Raw genomic sequence first — 22,898 nt, 5'->3', positions numbered from 1 at the left:
TGAATCGTCGACCAGCCATGACCAGCCATCATTATCGTAGAGCACTCAAACAATTCACTTTATGTGTGTGCGTTGTATTGACCTGCTCCCTTATTAATTGTGATTAAATATTTAGTTTAAATATTAAGTATAACTCTGACTTGTGTGATAAGTTTGTCTCCTCATTTGATAGTAAAGAAATTAACCACCACACTACATTTGCAACAGAAAAAAAGTATTATATTTGGAGTGGTAACAGGAACAATCTATGGCGAAACAGCTGTTACATATGTTGTTGGACATTGGTCTAGTAACGACACCAGGATAAGTTTACATGGTTATGAATGGAGAGACCAGTCAAATAATACGATATGGGAGTGAATTGTCAGACTCGGTGGCGAGATACGTTGCATGCTAAATTAAGCGCACATAAACATCGGGGTACATTAACCTCTCTAGGGTAGGGGGCAGCATTCTGAATTTTGGATGAAAAGCATGCCCAAATGAAACGGTCTGCTACTCGGGCCCAGAAGATATAATATGCATAGAACTGGTAGATTTGGATAGAAAACAATCTAAAGTTTTCCAAAACTGTTAAAATAGTGTCTGTGAGCATAACAGAACTGATTTGGCAGGCAAAAACCTGAGAATAATCCATTCAGGAAGTATTTTTTTGTGTGTGTAGTTTTCTATTCAATGCTATTACAGTATCCATTGACTTAGGACTCAATTTGCAGTTCCTATGCCTTCCACTAGATGTCAACAGTCTTTAGAAATTGTTTCAGGCTTGTATTCTTATAAATGAGGGAGTAAGACCATTCTGAATGAGTGGACCCTGACATGTCACAGAGCTTTTTCATGCGCAATCCCGAGAGAGTGCATTTCTTGTTTACCTTTTATATTGACAACGTTATTGTCCAGTTTAAATATTATAGATCATTTAGGCTAAAAAACAACCTGAGGATTGAATATAAACATCGTTTGACATGATTCTATGAACTTTACGGATACAATTTGGATTTTTTTTCTGCCTGTTTTTACTGCGTTTCAGCCTGTGGATTACTGAAGAAAACACGCAAACAAAACGGAGGTTTTTGGATATAAAGAGACTTTATCGAACAAAAGGAACACTTATTGAGTAAATTAATGTCTGAGTGCCACCATATGAAGATCATCAAGTTAAGTGATTACCTTCTGCTTGGCTGGTTACTGTTTGTAATAATTTGTCAACTGGGCTATATTCTCAAATAATCGTAAGGTATGCTTTTGCCGTAAAGCATTTTACAAAATCTGACACCGTGGTTGGATTCACAAGAAGTTAATCTTTAAACCTATGTAAAATATGTTTAGTTTTCTGAATTTTTATAAATTAGTATTTCTGTATTTGAATTTGGCACTCTGCAATCTCACTGGATGTTGGCCAGATGGGATGCTAGCATCCCACATACCCTAGAGAGGTTAAAACTAATGATTAATGATTTGAGGGAGTACAATGGACTTATCATTATGTTTTGTTTGTAGTTAAAACATTTGGGTTGCTGATTATGATATTAGTATAGCGAATACTAAAGAAAGACACTTTCGCTTCCAGGAGAAAGAGGTAAACATTTCTCTCTCACTTTGAAATGTCTTGGGAGAGGGGTGAGTGAAATTCAGCAGTTTTATAGATATAAAAGGTATCCACATTCGGTGGTAAAGAGGAGTTAAATTAAAAAGGGCCTGGCCTGTTTTTACCATAGGGTTTGCAGGGACCCACACACAATACACTTGCTATGCATATTTGTTTGTCATTTTAAAAACTACTATATGTCTGATTTATTGTGAGTGTTCTATTTTATATGGGTATCTTAAAGGGACATGCACATACACAGAATTTTCTATAGTTGTTATTTTTTGAGTTTTAATTGAACATGTGAATTATTCTGATAATTAAAAAATGTTTTGAAGAAACTTACTGTGAACCTGGAAATAGAAAAGTATTAAATGTTTTGACTGTTTTTACATAATTAATCTAATATAGACAGAAACACTTCTTTGAAGGGTTTGAATGACCTCTGTCCTGACTTTCTAGTGTGGTTTGATCGCCCTCACTGGAAAGCCGAGAGATGATTGGATGATGATTTAAAGGTCATATTTAATACTGATTTGAATACTGATAATAACAGATACGTTTTATAACTAATAGGACCACGAGAAGGATAGACCTGTCTCTAGTCTATTTGTACTATAAAGTTATAGGTACAAATATTAATTTTTTTGTTATTAAGGATAGTAATTCCAATTTGATTTGCAGTGTTGTTGTTTTTACACAGTCACTATGGTGAGTCATGTGTCAAAATGGGGGAATTACCAGTCATTTTGAGGCTTTTTGGATTGAAATTTACACACTTTGAGTGATATGTAGGGATGCATCGAGTGATATGAATGAGTGTATTGTTGCGTTGTTTGTTCTGTTTTGAAAATCTCACCAGATTGAGTCTGCTGGATGATCAGGATAACTTCCTGTGATAAGGGGAGTAAAAACCAATATGGGAATATTGTTTCAACAGAATGTGATGTTATTTGTTTTTTGTTTTATGTACATGTGTTTTAAACATTGGATAAAGAATATTGGTAGTAGTAATAATTTGTCATACGGTAGATCATTTGTTTGGATTACTTTCCTGAATCGGAAATTAACTGAACCACAGTTGAGGTCGGAAGATTACATACACTTAGGTTGGAGTCATTACAAATCGTTTTTCAACCACTCCACAAATTTCTTGTTAAAATTAACAAACCCAATTTAAACAATTTAAAAGGCAATGCTACCAAATACGAATTGAGTATATGTAAACTTCTGACCCACTAGGAATGTGATGAAAGAAATACAAGCTGAAATAAAATCACTCTACTATTATTCTGACATTTCACATTCTTAAAAGTAAAGCAGTGATCCTTACTGACACAAGACAGGGAATTTTTTACTAGGATTAAAAACTGAGTTTAAATGTTTTTGGCTAAGGTGTATGTAAACTTCCGACTTCATCTGTAAAAAATTTTTTGATCTGTCCTTTCTGTCCTGATCTGTCCTCAAGATTATGGATTGTGACTAAAGATGGCATCTAGATGTACGGAAGGGAATTTGACCAAACAGGGTGTGGACCTCAAAACCCCCTCTAACCAGCTCAAGAACTGGCGTTCACTACGGCCCTGTCCTGCACCACTTCTATCGAGAGACCGAGTCCGAGCGGAAGCTATCTGAAGAAGAAATGCCAGAAGATTGAGTGCCGGGATAGGAAGGGGGTTGGTCAACTGTGCCCGTAATTGATTTAGACTTGTCTGAAATTGTTATTTTGGGGTATCAGGTTGATTGAGGTTTATACACTGCTACATTTATAGAAATTTAGGCTAAGAATGCATTGAGATACTGACCTGCAATTATAACCCTGACGAGAAACTTAATACTAGAATTATGAGTTTAATATATGGTCTAGTAATATAAATGTACATTCTGCCAGTGTTGATGTATGTTAAATTGACGGTTTTAATTTTGAGTGTTAGAATCAATGTGAATCACTGAGCAAGGCCATTCAAAATGTTGGTTTGAGAATTAATTGGGTTTTGAATTATGATTTGGTAACTGAATGATTGATTTCAGTAAGTTTTAGTATGTTAAAAACTATATGAGTGGAGCAATTAATGTTTAATGGATCAATTGTTTTTATTATTCTTATGCTAATGATGACATTGGTAAAGACGTTGTGTACTATGTTGAGACTGTTCTCAGCATGCCTTGGTGAATGGAGGGGTGAACTCTGATCCTGAGAGTGAAACTGATCCTAATCTATTTGATTTATATTCATTATCAAATTTAAATGTTTCATTATAATGGGGCAGCAGGTAGCCTAGTGGTTAGAGTGTTGGGCCAGTAACCGAAAGGTTGCTCATTCTACATCCTGACTACTTTTGACACCCAGAGGGCACCAAAGCACAAACCTTTAACAGCTTTCACAACCCTTTGCATTCACATGATAGGAGTAACACACAGTATGTGAGTGTGTGTGTGTGTGTGTCAGTCAGTCTTTGTGTATGTATGTGTCTCAGACTGTGGGTGTGAGCATGTGTCTAAGTGTGTGCGGGTATTTTACTGTGTGTGTGTTACTCTATAGGTCTCTGTGTGTGCGTGCGTGCATGCGTGTCTAACGATCCACACGTCCCACCAGTCTCAGTGGGATTACTCCCTTATTCTATTCATACCGAGGCTCTTAATCTCCATTCAGAAGATTTTTCTCCCTTTGATGGCTTTTTGTCTTAAGACAGACACTTGCAGCCAATGGTGGTGCCCTATGACTACAGCCACACACACACACAGATGGTCAATAGAAACACAAGCACACACAGACAGTCCGGTGGCATACAGTAAACCACTCCCAGAGGCCTTCCCTACTGAGTCAGTGGTTGTTGTGACAACCCAGATGCAGGATACACACATCTCCCAGCTAGAAATGACATGCTGGAGAGTTTCACAAAGCTGCAGAGACATAAAAACACACTGCTAAAAAGATTATAAATGATTGCATTTAAAAAAGGCTCAATGCAACCATTTCTATATCAATATCAAATTGTTTCTGGGTAACAATTATACTGAACAAAAGCAAATGCACCATGCAACAACGTGACCACCATTTGCCTCATGCAGTGTGACATCTCCTTCGCATAGAGTTGATCAGGCTGTTGATTGTGGCCTGTGGAATGTTGTCCCACTCCTCTTCAATGGCTGTGCGACGTTGCTGGATATTGGCTGGAACACGCTGTCAAACACGTCGATCCAGAGCATCCCAAACATGCTCAACGGGTGACATGTCTGGTGAATATGCAGACCAGGGAAGAACTGGGACATTTTCAGCTTCTAGAAATTGTTTACAGATCCTTGCAACATGGGGCCGTTGTGCATTATCATGCTGAAACATAAGTTGATGGCGGCGGATGAATGGCACGACAATAGGACTCAGGATCTCGTCACGGTATCTCTGCATTCAAATTGCCAATGATAAAATACAATTGTGTTGGTTGTCCGTAGCTTATGCCTGCCCATGCATAGCCCCACCGCCACCATGGGGCACTCTGTTCACAACATTGACATCAGCAAACCGCTCACCCACACGATGCCATACACGTGGTCTGCAGTTGTGAGGCTGGTTGGATGTACTGCCATATTCTTTAAAACAACGGATAGAAATTAACATTCAATCATCTGGCAACAGCTCTGGTGGGCAGTCCTGCAGTCAGCATGACAATTGCATGCTCCCTCAAAACTTGAGACATCTGAGGCATTGTGATGTGACAAAACAACACATTTTAAAGTGGCCTTTTTTTAAAAATTGTCCCCAGCTCAAGGTGCACCTGTATAATGATCATGCTGTTTAATCAGCTTCTTGATATGCCACACCGGTCAGGTGGATGGATTGTGGGCACAACACGTTTGTGCCGTGGCGGAGATCTTTGTGGGCTATACTCGGCCTTGTCTCAGGATGGTAAGTTGGTGGTTGAAGTTATCCCTCTAGTGGTGTGGGGGCTGTGCTTTGGCAAAGTGGGTGGGGTTATATCCTTCCCGTTGGCCCTGTCCAGGGGTATCATCGGATGGGGCCACGGTGTCTTCTGACCCCTCCTGCCTCCAGTATTTATGCTGCAGTAGTTTATGTGTCTGGGGGCTAGGGTCAGTTTGTTATATCTGGAGTACTTCTCCTGTCTTATCCGGTGTCCTGTGTGAATTTAAGTACACTCGCTCTAATTCTCTCTTTCTTTCTCTCTCTCGGAGGAACTGAGCCATAGGACCATGCCTCAGGACTACCTGGCATGATGACTCCTTGCTGTCCCCAGTCCACCTGGACGTGCTGCTGCTCCAGTTTCAACTGTTCTGCCTGCGGCTATGGAATCCTGACCTGTTCACCGGACGTGCTACCTGTCCCAGACCTATTATTTGACCATGCTGGTCATTTATGAACATTTGAACATCTTGGCCATGTTCTCTTATAATCTCCACCCGGCACAGCCAGAAGAGGACTGGCCACCCCTCATAGCCTTGTTCCTCTCTAGGTTTCTTCCTAGGTTTTGGCCTTTCTAGGGAGTTTTTCCTAGCCACCGTGCTTCAACACCCGCATTGCTTGCTGTTTGGGGTTTTAGGCTGGGTTTCTGTACAGCACTTTTGAGATATCAGCTGATGTACGAAGGGCTATATAAATACATTTGATTATCTCGGCAAAGGAGAAATGGTCACTAACAGGGATGTAAATACATTTGTACGCTTTTTCTGTGTATGGAAAATGTAGGGGATCTTTTATTTCAGCTCATGAAACATGGGACCAAAACCTTACAAGTTGCGTTTATATTTTTGTTCAGTGTAAGTACCTAATGTAGTGGATTTCCATAAAATTTGGCAAAAATAGCTATTCGGCAAAAAACTATTTCTCCAGCAAGAACTTTGCTAGGACTGTCTGGGAGTGGTCTGAGTGGGGAGGGGAAAACTGAAAACTGGCTTTTATTGGCAGAGAGGTTTGGAACGCTCTTTATTATTGGTCTATTAGCCAATATTCCACATGGTGATGTCACCGTGGTTAAGCCGAAACTCCCAACCATGCAAACCTGCTGATCAGAAGGCCACCAGGTCTCAAAGTTAAAAGTGTACAGCCATAGGGTACAATTAAGACAAAAAAGGTGTGCGTGTTGCACTCACTGTCTGAGTAGCTGCCGTCCCTGTTTCCAACCCAGCTGACTACTGTTGGGGGGGCTCGGGACCTCGTTTTCATTCCCTTCATCTGATGGAGAGAGAGGGGAAACAAGAATGAGACACACAGACAGAGACAGACAGACACAGAGAGAGATGCACCGTGTTATTATGGCTCCACTCACAGTCTTGAAGCATGGACTGACATACAGAATTTGTGCTGCATTCAATTTCATTCCAAAATTCCAATTGAAACATAGTCTAACCTGGATTGTACCATGTGTCCCGACCTATCAGAATGCTTAAAGTACATCGGAACAAAACATGTCAGTATTGTGACATTTGACAAGCACAAATGTGACTCGTTTCAGGAAACTAGGCATATGTCGCACGTCACTACTTCACAGAAGAGCCATTTGAACATAAACATGAATTTTTTTAATGAAAATGTGGGATTTTTTTTCTTCATCTTCATGCAATTTAATAACAAACTTGTATTCCATCCGTAAATACAAATATATATATATGAATCGCGGAATTTGGTAATAAAAATGGAATCAACTATAAATATGGAATATTGCAGAATTGTCCATAATTTGGCTGAAATTGCTTAAAACAAATCCAAAGTAGGCCTAATTATTGTAGTAACCTATATGATTTCATAAGTGTAAAATTACAGACGATTAGGCCTAGGGAAATAATTCCGGGGGGGGTGGGTCGTGCGTGAGACCCTTACCTCACAACTTGGCTGTTATTTTGAGGAACATGTCAAAGTCGTCAAAAAAACGAAAATGTGATGCTAACCAAAGCTGAGCAATACCCAAAGGACTATTATGAGTCAAGCTGTTTTGAAAACTCTGCGAACATACTATTGACTGTTCCTAGGCCGTCATTGAAAATAAGAATTTGTTTCTTAACTGACTTGCCTAGTTAAATAAAGGTCAAATAAAATAAAAATTGGACCTGTAAAAATACGTATGATCACCACTTAAGGTCCAAAACCCATGTGAAGAACAAGGAAAAGCACCGTGTTAGCCAGAGCATGTCTCTTCAAACGGCCATTACTAGTGCAAGCGCATCAGCAGATTCAAGACGAGAATTTATTCAGGACTTAGTGGCCGAGTGCGCCGAGTCCAACATCCCCTTAGAAAAGCTAAGAAAGCTACGGCCATTTCTTGTGAAGAATTCCAAATAAGGGAGGAGCGTTGCCTGAAAATGAGAGCAGCCTCTGTCAAATTCACTTGCCCCTGCCGTTCTACAGAAGATCCGTGGGAAGAAGTTTGCGGTGGTTGTTGACGAGACAACAGATGCAAGGGATTGCAGCATTCATCATTGGTGAATTAATTTAACAGCCTACTAATATACCGTTGCAATAGCCTACATTTACTTTCTGCAATATGAATTGTCCGCATGCAAATTTTGATATTCCAAATGATGAGCTACCGTGGTGAAATATAACGATGCATAATGTCAATAGCTGTCTGCCTCTCCATCTAGCTAACTATCGCTGTATCTAGATTGTGCAGGCCTTCACTGTTAAGCTAACCTTCATCTCTGAGGGCTGCTCCAAACTGATGACAGCTCTGTCAAGCCTGGAAGGAACCCACCGTCCCACAGCAGTGTCTGCATACAATTGGAGGATTGTAGGATCTTGCCGAGTGAATGGAACGGCAAAAACATGTGGGTATGGTGCCAAAACAGACGAGCTACTGAGAAAGATGGGGATTGGAGAGAGGTGCTTGACCAACTCCATGATGCATCCACTTGGCATTCACAAAGTTCTCAAAGCACTGGGACACACATCCAGCCAGAGAGGTCGACAGGCTGGCTTGGGCGTTCGATCCGAGGTATGCTCCAGCAATGGAAAAGAAGATTGAAACCTACACAACTGAAACCCATGGCAAGCCCATCAACAGAGCTCAGTGAATAATGGATTGCCTATCAGCACTGTGTCCAGTGAGCCCTCACCTGCTTTGGAGCTTGCTGAATACTGGAGGGGCCTGAGTGAGAGATTCCCAAGAGTTGCAGAAGTGGCTGTGCCTTACATCTACTTCCTAGTCAGCTCAGCAAATGCAACACTCAACTCACAAACAAGCGCGAGGCACTCACCAAACTCAACACAAAGAGGCTGACAATCATGTACTTCAATGGAGAGGTCCGTGATATATGGAAAACTTACAATGGACAGACATAGGAGCTCATAAGGTAGTTCCATAGGTTTTGCCTATTGCTGCATTATTGCCTAGATTCTTGCATGAATATATAATGTTTTATTATTTATAATGAAACACTTAGTAGAACTCTGTATTGAAGCACTTGCCTTGATAAAAAACAGTGCAATGTTGTGTTGCATCATTACACATTTACTGTTATATCTTTTTAAATTGTTAACGTTTTATTAATTTCAAATTATTAGATACTCTTTCTGATGATAAAATTAGTGTAAATCGTAAAACACAGAATTCAGAAACATTCAAACGGAAAAAAAAGAATTTGGGAAAAAATTAAAAACTGATTTCATAGGGCACTAAACATACAATTGTTAAAATTGCGAGCCTAGTTGGTTTGGCCACGGAAAATGACAGTAACCTTCCCGCTAGCCATGATTGGCTGAGATTATGTATGTGCTGGACATGCCGGGAGATGAGTTTGGATTGGTCTGCCATGTAGCATGCTTCTGTCGATTACATGAACTGCTCAGTATGTGTTGATAATCATTTCTACTGCGCCATTTTTTAAAGATATAACGTTAGCCATTGAGAACTACAAAAGTTTTGATACTTTTCTCATTTAATAGGCGCTATCGACAGATCAGTTGGAAAAAGTGATGGGCTACTTTCTGCACATGCCACGGTCAGTGTGAACCAGAGTGACTCGACAACACTGGCCAAACAAAATGTAGCTACAAACAAAACAGAGTTAAATGGTTCCAGTTTGTCGTGAAGAGTTCATCCATGTATACAGGTAAGAGTCTAACTACATTTTCAGATATTATGTTTCTAATTTTGTCAGAAAGTCATTTTCATTGCAAGTTAAAGTGTACTGTTTGCTAGCTAGCGAACGTTAGCTTGCTGGCTAACGTTATGTACATGATCTGTGTAGTAATATTACTCGAATCAGAAATCCATTTGCATTGCTAGTTATAGCCTAATGTTAGCTAGCTAACATTGAACCTAGTTGGTTAGCTCTTTAGCGACCTGCAGATTCATACTACAGCTATGACAATGTTTGTATTGGTAGTAGTAGGAGTTGACATTATTCCGGTTCATTGTTTAGCTAGCTACCTACATGTCTAAACAAAAAGACTCCACGTCGCCAGCTCATTACATGACCCATCAAGTCAGCCAGGTGTGTCTGGGGGCGATTACAGCCATCTATTGTATTTCATGAATATGTGTACTTGTCAAGACAACAGTGACCCATCCACTAAGCTATATGTGGCTGTGGAGTGGTTATAGCATTTCCTTCACATAATCCATACATTTAGATTTACCAGAATCATCGTAGCTGGGAGGTTTCATGTCTCCTTGGTTCAACTCTGTTCCATATTTGAGCTTGTGGTATTTTGACCTGAGGGTGAAAGGAAAAGAGAAAAATAAAGCGATAAAGAGAGAGAGGAGAAAGATATAAATAAAAAGCTTTAATGACAAGGCAGCCACAGTGATTTAACAGCTCATTAATGATCTAACAGAAGATAACCATCTCACTGTTGATTGTATCTGTATCTGTAAATTAACTGGCTTCACACATACATTTGAAGAAGTGTCTTGTAAATGGCATATATTATATTAAGAACAAGTGGGAGGGATGCTACGCAAGGGCTGGGGTAAGAAATGCATTTGTTAATTCACTGGGTTGATATTAAATCTAAACTTAATGGTGGATATTAAACCATTCGAGTTTTTTTCCTTCCATGCCCAAATAGCACACAAACTATATACTACATATGTTATAGGTTGGCCAGAGGAGTGTGTGATATCTTGGTCTTTACTCATAAAGCGTCTCAGAGTACGAGTGCTGATCTAGGATCAAGTCCTTGCCCTGTCCATTCCTTATAATCTAAAACACAAAACTGATCCCAGATTAGCACTCCTATGATAGGCTTCTTGAATTCAGGCTCTGGGTGGGTGCCCTCTTGTGAAGGAAGATGCACGTAAATGTAAACTTAAACTTGCTTAGCTAGACTGCGACTTGACGTCACTCAAACATCTAAATCACTACAAACAAAGGCCACGAGGAGAGAGGATGAGGTGAGTGGAGTGCTTGTAATTCTATAAGAGGATAAGACACTGAGGGGATGATGGATCACTTCACCACCATCATCATTGTCCTCATCAATATCATCATCATCGTTGTTTTTCAAATCGTTTACATAGGGATTTATAATTAAATAATTGACACATTGAATGTAAAACAGTCAAGTGCATCACACCCTAGCTTATGCTCATTTCCAGTGATTCTTATCATCATCACTAATTGTCAGCCCCAAAAACTAAAAGGTCAGTAACAGTACTACCAGGAGAGGTCATTCAAAACAAGATGCTGATCTTGGGTCACATTTGCACTTCCCCCACTAATGGTTAAGGTAAGGATTGGGGGAGGGGAAGATTAGCCTAGATCTTTATCTAGGAGAAACCTCACCCCGGAGAGCACCAGATGTCATCCAAAACAAGAGCACTCCCCAAAAAGTTGTCAAATACTGTATAGAAATCCCCGATCACACTAGTAGATGATGTCATGGCGAAGTTGGATAGATAAGCTCAGCCGCAGAAACACGTCACCGGGTCTAACAGTCATCTCGCGCCGAACTGCGCAAGTGCACGCAATCAAATCAAACGCACTCCTTCCATATAAAGTTGTTTTTGACCAAAATAAAAACTTGTTATTATACTAATGTTGTGAAAGTGACAAACTGACATGTTCAAATAGTTAAGACATTGGCTTAAATCTAGGTTGTGCCTTTAGATTAAAAAATAAAATAAAAAATGTCACTTCTATCATTGACTTCCCAAACCCCGACCTGGTCTACCTAGTCTGGTTCGCAAGCCTTCCTGGAGGTCTCGCGATGTTGCATTTCATTTTTGGAATTTAAAAAAAAAGTTCTCGTGTGACCACAGATTATCCATTATATCGACCAGATACTTAAGCGGCTGCTCTAACAATGAAAATAAATGTCTTGAAAAAAATGGAAGGCAGTTAGCCGGTGTACCAGTCTCTTGAGCTAATCCACTCCCTGTACCCCATGTCACGTGCCAAAGACCGCAATTCCAACCACAAAACGTCTTATACAACAACTTGCCCAGCTATCTACTTATCAGTACACTCATAACAACCTAACAAAAAATGTATTCTATGCCTTTGTCCATAGATGCCACATATCAAGTTTCCTACATATCGGTAATTCGGTGCCAGAAAATCAGCGTTGTGATTTTCACAAAATTCAAAATGGCGGAACATCCGTCATGGCAGACCTTATGGGTCCCTGAGGCAAATTTTTTCCATGTGAGGTGGGACCAATGTAGTGAATTGCATGACTATAGGTCAAACGGGGTGAAGGATCATTACCCGTTTTGTCAAAATCAGGCTAGTGCTGTCTGAGATATCGCATGTGACTAACGGGCGGACACACATCCACAGTCCCCTCCCAGATTTCATTCTGGGGGACAACTAAAAATAAACCCTTCTTGCAAACCATGGGGGTGACCTTGCCGGCATCCCAAATGGCACCCTAATCCCTAGTGTACTACTTTTGACCAGGGCCCTTAGGATTCTGGTCAAAAGTAATGCACAATGTAAGGAATAGGGTGCCATTTGGGACGCAGTCCTTGACTTTGCCTCAGTCCAGGAGTTATAGCCCAGTCCCAGATCTGTTTCTGCAGTCTTGCCAACTCCCATGATTTGACATGACAGTGACCATAGGAGTTGGCAAGACAGCACAAAAAGATCTACAGGAGTGGATCTTAGTAGTCTAATGTAGTTTCCTCGACTCATCTCCTCTCCTTCATCTGCACTGATTTCTACACGGGTGAACGTAATATTGTGGATGCTTCTCTCAAACTAGTCATTATTTTTTAAACTCTAGTTCTTTCATTTTAGTGTCGAATGCTGATGAAGGAAATGACACAACTGAAGAAGTATTTCGGCATAAATCAATAAATGCCAACACTACGCACAGTAGGTGCAAACTGATACAGATGCACAATGAAATGTTAGCGTTCCAATATCAAACAGACCGTTTGATTTGAAATCGACTGAAGGTTGGTTGCTCAAGGTTTCTCCTACATGGAAAGGCAAAAACAGAAATATATAATACCAGTCGGAACGCAGAACGATGCAGAATGACTCATGCTCAATTGAGTGGGAGCGCTGAGAGAAAAAGAGGGAGAGAGAGTGGGAGCGAAGGAGAGATAGAGAGAGAGTGGGAGCGAGGGAGAGAAAAGGAAAGTGTGCAAAAGGGAAGAGATGGAGAACAGAAAGGCGAGGAAAAGAGGGCAGAGAAAGAGAAACAGACGGGAGATGGGCAAGGTCAGAGAGGGGAAAGGAGGGACAAGAAGAGAGCGAGTAATAAGGGCAGAAAGAGAAACAGAATGAGAACAAGAGGGAAAGAGAGAATGAGACCGTGAACGTGAGCAAGAAAAGGGTAGCTGAGTGACGTGGAGTTGCCGGGAACATTTTGTTCCGAGGCTATAATCACATGGCGGCGAGTGGCGGAGGTTCTCAGAAAGACCATGTCATTCAGGTTATCTTCATTCCTTCATCCACCCTACCAGACTCTGTAGGTTTAAGACTCAGAGTGAGGCTCTAGTTAGCCTGGAATCCAAACTGATAATAGGAGAGTGGACATAAGGTTGGGATAGCTTAAAGCTTGGAATCCAAACTTGTATGCTCCGTTTCACATTGTAAAGACTGGATTCCAAACTGGCATACTCTGTTTCACCAGTGACTCCTTCCTAGCCTGGAATTCAAAATGAAACAGAGCATACGAGAGTATGGATTCCAGGCTAGGTTTTAGCCATCCAAACCACATGACCAGTCAGAGTCTCTCATGTAGTCAGTCTAGTCTAATCAGCAGTTCGCCTAGTAGTGTGTAGCAGAGAAAGATCCTATTAAATTATTCTAAATGTGCTACATGCAATTATATGGTGGAATAGAGGTGTGACGCCATGCTGCATTACCCATGATAAGGTGTGAGCAGCACATGACAGTGGGAATGTCATTATAGGTGACAAGGCGCCGCCTCGGTGCTGCGTTTTCCCACAATGTATGTGTGCGTATTTAACATGGGACATAATCCTGTGTAGGGGACAAGGGGTCACGATATGGCACCACAGGGCGTGAGTGTGTGTTTAAGTGTGTGTGTGTGTGTGTGTGTGTGTGTGTGTGTGTGTGTGTGTGTGTGTACATGTGTAAGTGTGCATGAGCAGCAGGTTATCCTGTTTTTATGGTACAGTGCCTTCATAAAGTATTCATACCCTTTGACTTATTCCATAATTTGTTGAGTTAGTTACAGCCTGAATTCAAAATGGATTAAATATAATTTCTCACCCCCATCTACAACACAATAGCCCAAAATGATAAATGAAAAGATGCTTTTAGAAATGTATTGAAAATAAAATATAGAAATATCTAATTTCAATAAGTATTCACACCAGAGTCAATAATTTGTAGAAACACCTTTGGCAGCAACTTTGAGTCGTCTTGAGTCTGTATGTACAAAGCTGATCTGGATTTGAGGATTTTCTCCTATTCTTCCTTGCAGATTTTGTACAGATCTGTTAGATTAAATGGGGAGCAGTGGTGAACAGCAATCTTCAAGTCTTTCCACAGTTTTTCAAATGGGATTCAAGTCAGGGCAATGGCCGAAACACTCAAGGACTTTCACATTCTTGGTTCTGAAGCCATTCCAGCGTTGCTTTGGCTGTATGTTTGGGGTCATTGTCGGGTTGGAAAGTAAATCTTCACCCCAGTCTAAGGTCATTTGCACTCTGAAGCAGGTTCTCAATGGTTTCCCTGTATTTGGCTGCATTCATTGTTCCCAGTCTCAATTTAATCAATTTTAACACAACAACATGTTGAAAAGTCAAGGGGTTTGAATACGTTCTAAAGGCACAGTATGTGATGGGATAAAATAGTAATGTCCCAATGCTAATATTTCCACAGTGTGTGTGCGCTACTGGGCAGTGTCTCTATTCTGGTCCTGAGAACCACCGTGTTGGATTTCCCTCCAGTAAGACATCAATTTACAGTATAGCAGCCTTTTGTTGTGGAGAAAAATATTGAGTGAGAGATGAGCCCCCCTTGAGTTTTTTGTTGTTGTTGTATTTTACCCACTTTTCGTGGTATCCAATTGTTAGTAGTTACTATCTTGTCTCATCGCTACAACTCCCGTACGGGCTCAGGAGATATGAAGGTCGAAAGCCATGCGTCCTCCGAAACACAACCAAGCCGCACTGCTTCTTAACACCCCGCGCATCCAATCCGGAAGCCAGCCGCACCAATGTGTCGGAGGAAACACTGTGCACCTGGCGACCTGGTTAGCGCGCGCTGCGCCCGGCCCGCCGCAGGAGTCGCTGGTGCGCGATAAGACAAGGATATCCCTACCGGCCAAAACCTCCCTAAACCGGATGACGCTAGGCCAATTGTGCGTCGCCCCACGGCCCTCCCGGTCGCGGCCGGCTGCGACAGAGCCTGGGCGCGAACCCAGAGTCTCTGGTGGCACAGTGCCCTAGACCACTGCGCCACCAGGGAGGCCACCCCTTGAGATTTTAGGTCTATAAAAATATATTGGATCATAGCTAGCGTACCGCTGCTACATGCTTAGAAAATTACAACGCACCTACTACGCACTTTTGTTTGGGATGCAGTTTGTGACGTATAGCTATGTTGACATATTCAGGACAGCATGTAGCAGGGATGGGTGACTCCAGTTTTGGAGGCATTCTGAGGTTCTGCTGGTTTTCATCTAATTTGACCTGGGAAACTGGCACTCCCTTCACACTACTGAGCCAAGTTGACCTGTACTGCGCTGGCCTGGTATCGTATCCACCGCAGTTCTGGAACAGTGCTGCACAGGACAATGTGTAAGGGAAATACTCAAGCCAGCATAGTACGGTTCAGCATGATAGTGTGAAAAGGATACAAGTGTGGGCAAAAGACAAAAATCAACCAGCAGACACTGACTCAGCCTCCCTAGAACCAAAGCCCTGCAAGTTGCCCATCCCTAGCGTGAAGAATGAAGGTGTGGTGTAGTTTAGTGTAATGTGGTCCTTACCTCTCCTGTTTGAGGGCGTACTCCAGCATCTTGATCCTCCTGACCAGGTCCTTCTTCAGGTTCTCCTGGCCCTTTCTCTCGCCCTGCAGGAAGGCTATCTGGGCCTGGAGGAAAGAAGAGCGATTAGGTCAATTTCCTGAAAAAAATGTGTGTTTGCATCGTTTTATGGCAGTATAAGTAGTAGTGATTGCAATGGTAATGTTAGTAGTACAGTAGTAGAGTAGTGCAGTAGAGTAGTAGTACAGTAGTAGTAGAGTAGTTGTAATACAGTAGTACCAGTAGTAGTGCAGTAGCAGTAGTAGCAGCAGTGACTGTAGGTGTTTAACTCAAGGTGAACATTAGACCAGGAGAGACAAAAGAAGGTACGTAAAGCCATCAGCACAAACAAAGTGGACACACATCAAACAAAAGTCCACAGGAGCAGGGTGAAACAAAGACCAGCAAAAGAAGAGCAAAAGAAGAGACATACCTGCACATTATTTAGCTAGCTGCTCATTTAGTTGTGCTGATTGTGGCTTTAAAGCTGCAACTAATACGATTAAGGATAAACACAAAAAGAAATAGTTTTCTCCCCAATAACACACCACACACACACACACTGTCTTCTAGGACTAGCATCGGGCCGTATCGCGATACTGAGCAAAATAAGATACCTCCACCCACGCTCGCACCCCCCCCCCCCCAAACAGCCTATTTTCTTCTCTGTATATTGAAATGAAAGTTGCTTTAAATAGTTAAAGTTATTAATTAGTAATAACTTTGAATTAGTAGAAAATGTGTCTAATTAGAATAATAGGCCTATTTAACACTTCAGTTCAACTGAGACTGTATATAATAGGCTACAAAACACACAGTATACTACACACACACACACACACACAGTATACCACACACACAGTATACTACAAACACACACACAGTATACAACACACACTGATCAAACACTGTCTCATAAAAACCTCACTCCAAACCAAAATCAGAATGACCTTTACACTCCCCAACATCTACAGTGAACTCCAGTTACCCAGTTGCTGATGGCAAGGGTTGACCATGGTATCTGTGCTATTCATCTCCAAAATGGCCATCTACTTGTCTCTCCAAACATTCCTGTTGGTTTGTAGAGAACCGCAGGGCTTTCAACCCCCACGTAACCCATGAACACTGGAATGCACTGACATACCAAGCACTTCGGCCAAAACCAGCCGCCTTTGGTCCAAAAACTCAAACCAGGTCAAGACTATGCGTACTTCTAAGCCATTTAGACTTTGTAGAGCTCACAATTGATGTATTTTAAAACATTTAAACTAAACTTTAAATTAGGCCTTTGTGGTGTTGAATGGTCTTGAGTTTTGCAACTTTATTCTCAGGCTGGACTATTAGAGTAAATTCTCTGAACACTAGCAACAAACGTTAACTAGCGAAGTCTAAATATTAGCCTACCTAGCCTATCAATGGCCCGATTTGATTTAAACTTACTCAACATGAGTTAACATGCTACAAATCTGTACCAAGAATCACATTCAGCAAATAGAACACATTTAGTGAACTTGTGTACTAAAACATATGCTCAGATCAATGAACTAGCCTGATTTTAGCTTAACTAATATGAGTTAGCCTAACTCAAATATGTTACGCTGTACATTGAAATCAGACGTTTATTGGTCAAAAACACAGATTTGCAGATGTTTGTTTGTTTATATTCCCATCTGACATTGCTTGTTCTGATATATTTCTTACATTTCTTTATTTTTAGGGATTGGGTATTGTCAGTTTTGTTTATGTACAGTACCAGTCAAAAGTGTGGACACTTGTTTTACTCCTCTTGACAGTTTAGCACTTTCTGCGAAGTTGCCATTTAAAAAAAAATATTGTACCTAGGGTTACTATACATAACTTTAACCTATTTTATAAAGAGATTTTCCAAAACATACACTACTGTTCAAAAGTTTTAGAACAGCTACTCATTCAAGGGTTTTTCTTTATTTTACTATTTTATACACTGTAGAATAATAGTGAAGACATCAATTGATATGAAATAACACATATAGAATCATGTAGAAACCAAAAAAAGTGTTAAACAAATAATATATAACAAAATATATGAGATTTTTCAAAGTAGCCACCCTTTGCTTTGATGACAGCTTTGCACACTCTTGGCATTCTCTCAACCAGCTTCACCTGGAATGCTTTTCCAACAGCCTTGAAGGAGTTCCCACATATGCTGAGCACTTGTTGGCTGCTACCCTCTGCAGTGCAACTCATCCCAATTGGGTTGAGGTCAGCTGATTGTGGAGGCCAGGTAATCTGATGCAGCACTCCATCACTCTCATTCTTGGTCAAATAGCCCTTACACAGGTGTGTTGTGTCATTGTCCTGCTGAAAAATAAATCATAGTCCAACTAAGCACAACCCAGATGGGATGGCGTATCTCTGCAGAATGCTGTGGTAGCCATGCTAGTTAGGTGTGCCTTGAATTCCAAACAAATTACTGAGTATCACCAGCAAAGCACACCTCCTCCATTCTTCATGGTGGGAACCACACATGCGGAGATCATTCGTTCACCACCTCTGCGTTTCAAAGACACGGAGGTTGGAACCAAAAATCTGGACCCAACAGACTGGTCTAATGTCCATTGCTCGTGTTTCATGGCCCAAGCAAGTATCTTCTTCTTATTGGTGTCCTTTAGTAGTAGTTGCTTTGCAGCAATTCAACCATGAATGCCTGATTCACGTAGTCTCCTCTGCACAGTTGATGTTAAGATGTGTCTGTCACTTGAACTCTGTGAAGCACTTATTTGGGCAGCAATTTCTGTTAACACTGATGAACCTAGCCTCTGCAGTAGAGTTAACTCTGGGTCTTGTTGTGGTCCTCATGAGAGCCAGTTGTATCATAGCGCTAGATGGTTTTTGCAACTGCACTGGGAGAAACTTTCAAAGTTCTTGAAATATTTCTGGATTGACTGACATTCATTTCTTAACTTCTTTGGGACTGGGGGGCAGTATTGAGTAGCTTGGATAAAAAGGTGCCCAGAGTAAACTGCCTGCAACTCAGGCCTAAAAGCTAGAATATGCATATAATTAGTAGAATTGGATAGAAAACACTGAAGTTTCTAAAACTGTTTGAATGATGTCTGTGAGTATAGGAAGTGAGAAATCTGAGGTTTGTGTGAAAGTGCAGGGCGCCAAATTCAAAACAACATGAATCTCATAATTAAAATTCCTCAAACATACATGTATCTTATACCGTTTTAAAAGGTAATCTTGTTGTTAATCCTACCACAGTGTCTGATTTTAAATTGGCTTTACAGCGAAAGCACCACAAACGATTATGTTAGGTCACCACCAACTCACAGAAAAACAGAGCCATTTTTCCAGCCAAAGAGAGGAGTCACAAAAAGCACAAATGGGCACCTTTCATCCAAGCTACTCAATACTGCCCCTGCAGCCATAAGAAGTTAAGGGTGGCTACTTTGAAGAATCTCATATATAAAATGTATTTTGATTTGTGTAACACTTTTTTGGTTACTATATGATTCCATATGTGTTATTTCATAGTTTTCATGTGTCCACTATTATTCTACAATGTAGAAAAGAGTAAAAAGAAAAGAAAAACCATGGAATGACTAGGTGTGTGACTGGTACTGTATATGCTGTACATGTAATGGTGTGTAAGGATATGAATAGAAAAGGTGTGACCAGCAGCAGTTATACAGGATGAGTCATGACTAGAAAACGGTATATATAGTGCATTTGGAAAGTTGCAACTTTTTTTAAAGTTACACCCTTATTCTAAAAATGGATTAAATTGTTTTTTCTAAACACTTGAAATATTTGCAAATTTAATACAAATAAAAAACACTGAAATATCACATTTACATAAGTACTCAGACCCTTTACTCAGTACTTTGTTGAAGCACCTTTGGCAGTGATTACAGCCTTGAGTCTTCTTGGGTATGACGCTACAAGCTTGGCATACCTGTATTTGGAGAGTTTCTCCCATTCTTCTCTGCAGATCCTTTCAAGCTCTGTCAGGTTGGATGGGGAGCGTCACTGCACAGCTATTTTCAAGTCTCTCCAGAAATGTTTGATTGGGTGCAAGTCCGGGCTCTGGCTGGGCCACTCGACATTCAGAGACTTGGCCCAAAGCCACTCCTGCATTATCTTTGCTGTGTGCTTAGGGTTGTTGTCCTGTTGGAAAGTGAACCTTCACCCCAGTCTGAGGTTGAGCACTCTGCAGGTTTTCATCAAGGATCTCTGCACTTTGCTTCATTCATCTTTCCCTCGATCCTGACAAGTATCCCAGTCCTTGAAAAACATCCCCACACCATGGATGCTGCCACCCCCATGCTACACCGTAGGGATGGTGCCAGGTTTCCTCCAGACTTGACGCTTGGCATTCAGGCCAAAGAGTTCAATCTTAGTTTCATCAGACCAGAGAATCTTGTTTCTCACGGTCTGAGAGTCTTTAGGTGCCTTTAGGCAAACTCCAAGCAGGCGGTCATGTGCCTTTTACTGAGGAGTTGCTTCCGTCTGGTGACTCTACCATAAAGGCCTGATTGGTGGAGTGCTGCAGAGATGGTTGTCCTTCTGGAAGGTTCTCCCATCTCCACAGAGGAACTCTGGAGCTCTGTCAGAGTGACCATTGGGTGATTGGTAACATCCTTGACCAAGGCCCTTCTCCCCCGATTTCTCAGTTTGGCCGGGAAGCCAGCTCTAGGAAGTCTTGTTGGTTCCAAACGTATTCCATTTAAGAATGATGGAGGCCACTGTGTTCTTGGAAACATTCAATGCTGAACCTTCAAACCCGTCCCCAGCTCTGTGCCTCGACACAATCCGGTCTCGGAGCTCTACGAACAGTTCATTCAACCTCATGGCATGGTTTTTTTCTCTGACACGCACCGTCAACTGTGGGACCTTATATAGACAGGTGTGTGCCTTTCCAAATCATGTCCAATCAATTGAATTTACCACAGGTGGACTCCAAGTTGTAGAAACATCAAGGATGATTAATAGACACAGGATGCACCGGAGCTCAATTTCGAGTCTCATAGCAAAGGGTCTGAATACTTATGTAAATAAGGTATGTTTATTTGTAAAAAATTTGCAAAAATGTCGAAAAAAACAACTTTTTGCTTCGTCATTACGGGGTATTGTGTGTAGATTGATGAGGATATATATATTTTTTATACATTTTAGAATACGGCAGTGGAAACAATCCAGGGGTCTGAAAACTTCCAAATGCAATGTGGGTAAAACAGTGTGTAAACATTATGCAAGTGACCAGTCTTCAATGACTATGTACATAGGGCAGCCGTCTCTAAGGTGCAGGGTAGAGTAATCGGGCGGTAGCCGGCTAGAAACAATGACTAATGTTCAGGGCAGAGTACTGGGCGGAGGTTGGCTAGTAGTGACTGTTTAACAGTCTGATGGCCTGGAGATAGAAGCCGTTTCCCAGTCTCTCGGTCCCAGCTTTGATGCACCAGTGCTGTCTCTGCCTTCTAGTTGGTTGTGGCTCGGGTGGCCGGGTACACCTTCAGTTAACAGGGCAAATATAGGCTGTGTGTGGGTGTGCACACAACAAACTGATATTTAGTAATCAAGACCTAAATATCAGTGACTCACTCAATACAGAAGAGGTCAGATGACGCGGATGCTATACTACAGGACTATTTTGCTAGCACAGACTGGAATATGTTCCGGGATTCATCCAATGGCATTGAGGAGTATACTACCTCAGTCAACGGCGTCATCGATAAGTGCATAGCCAACGTCGTCCCAACAGTGACCATACGTATAGATCCCGACCAGAAGCTATGGATTACAGGCAACATCCGCACCGAGTTAAAGGCTAATGCTGCCGCTTTCAATGAGCGGGACACTAATTCAGATGTTTATAAGACATTCCCCTATGCCCACAGATGAACCATCAAACCGTCAGAGGACTAAGATTGAATCCTACTATATTGGCTCTGATGCTCATCAGATCTGGCAGGGCATGCAAACTATTGCGTACTACTAAGGGAAACCCAGCGGCGAGCTGCACAGTCACACTAGCCTACAAGACAAACTAAATGCAAGTAACACTGAAGCATGCATGAGAGCACCAAATGTTCCGGACGACTGTGTGATCACGCTCTCCATAGCCAATGTGAGGAAGACCTTTAAACAGGTCAACATTCACAAGGCCGCAGACGGATTACCAGGACTTGTACTCAGAGCATGCATGGACCAAATGGCAAGTGTCTTCACTGACATTTTTAACCTCTCCCTGACCAATTCTAATACCTACATGTTTCAAGCAGACCACCATTGTCCCTGTGCCCATGACAGCAAAGGTAACCTGCATAAATGACTACCGCTCAGTAGCACTCATGTCTGTAGCCATGAAGGACTTTGAAAGGCTGGCCATGGATTACATCAATATCATCATCCCGGAAACCCTAGACCCACTCCAATTCACATACCGCCCAAACAGATCCACAGATGACGCAATCTCAATGGCACTCCACATTGCCCTTTCCCACCTGGAGAAATGGAACACCTATTTGAGAATGCTGTTCATTGACTACAGCTCAGCATTCAACACCATAGTGCCCACAGAGCTCATCACTAAGCAAAGGACCCTGGGACTAAACACTTCACTCTGCAACTGGATCCTGGACTTCGGGATGGGCTGCCCCCAGGTGGTAAGGGTAGGCAACAACACATCTGCCACGCTGATCCTCAATACGGGGGCCCCACAGGGGTGCGTGCTTAGAACTCCACTCCCTGTTCACCCACGACAGCGTGGCCAAGCACAACTCCAACACCATCATTAAGCCTGGTATGGCAACTGCTCGGTAAGGTGCTACAGAGGGTAGTGCAGTTAGCCCAGTACATCACTGGGGCCAAGCTTCCTGCTAGGACCTATATACTAGGCAGTGTCAGAAGAAGGTCCCAAAA

At 41.7% G+C, this 22,898-nt stretch overlaps 1 protein-coding gene across 1 annotated transcript in view; it reads right to left on the bottom strand.

Annotated features, from left to right (window-relative positions):
* The window catches only part of LOC135539410 (striatin-like), an 80,186-nt gene that overhangs the window by 29,744 nt on the left and 27,544 nt on the right, over nucleotides 1–22,898 (bottom strand). Inside the window, 3 exon segments of the mRNA XM_064965282.1 lie at nucleotides 6,695–6,776; nucleotides 10,179–10,255; nucleotides 15,957–16,060. Coding sequence (XP_064821354.1) covers nucleotides 6,695–6,776; nucleotides 10,179–10,255; nucleotides 15,957–16,060 — 263 coding nt within the window.

The sequence above is a fragment of the Oncorhynchus masou genome, chromosome 5 (genome assembly GCF_036934945.1).
Source record: "Oncorhynchus masou masou isolate Uvic2021 chromosome 5, UVic_Omas_1.1, whole genome shotgun sequence".
Lineage (NCBI taxonomy): Eukaryota > Metazoa > Chordata > Actinopteri > Salmoniformes > Salmonidae > Oncorhynchus > Oncorhynchus masou.
Note: the sequence above shows the minus strand (reverse complement) of the source record. Positions and strands in the feature narration are given on the sequence as shown.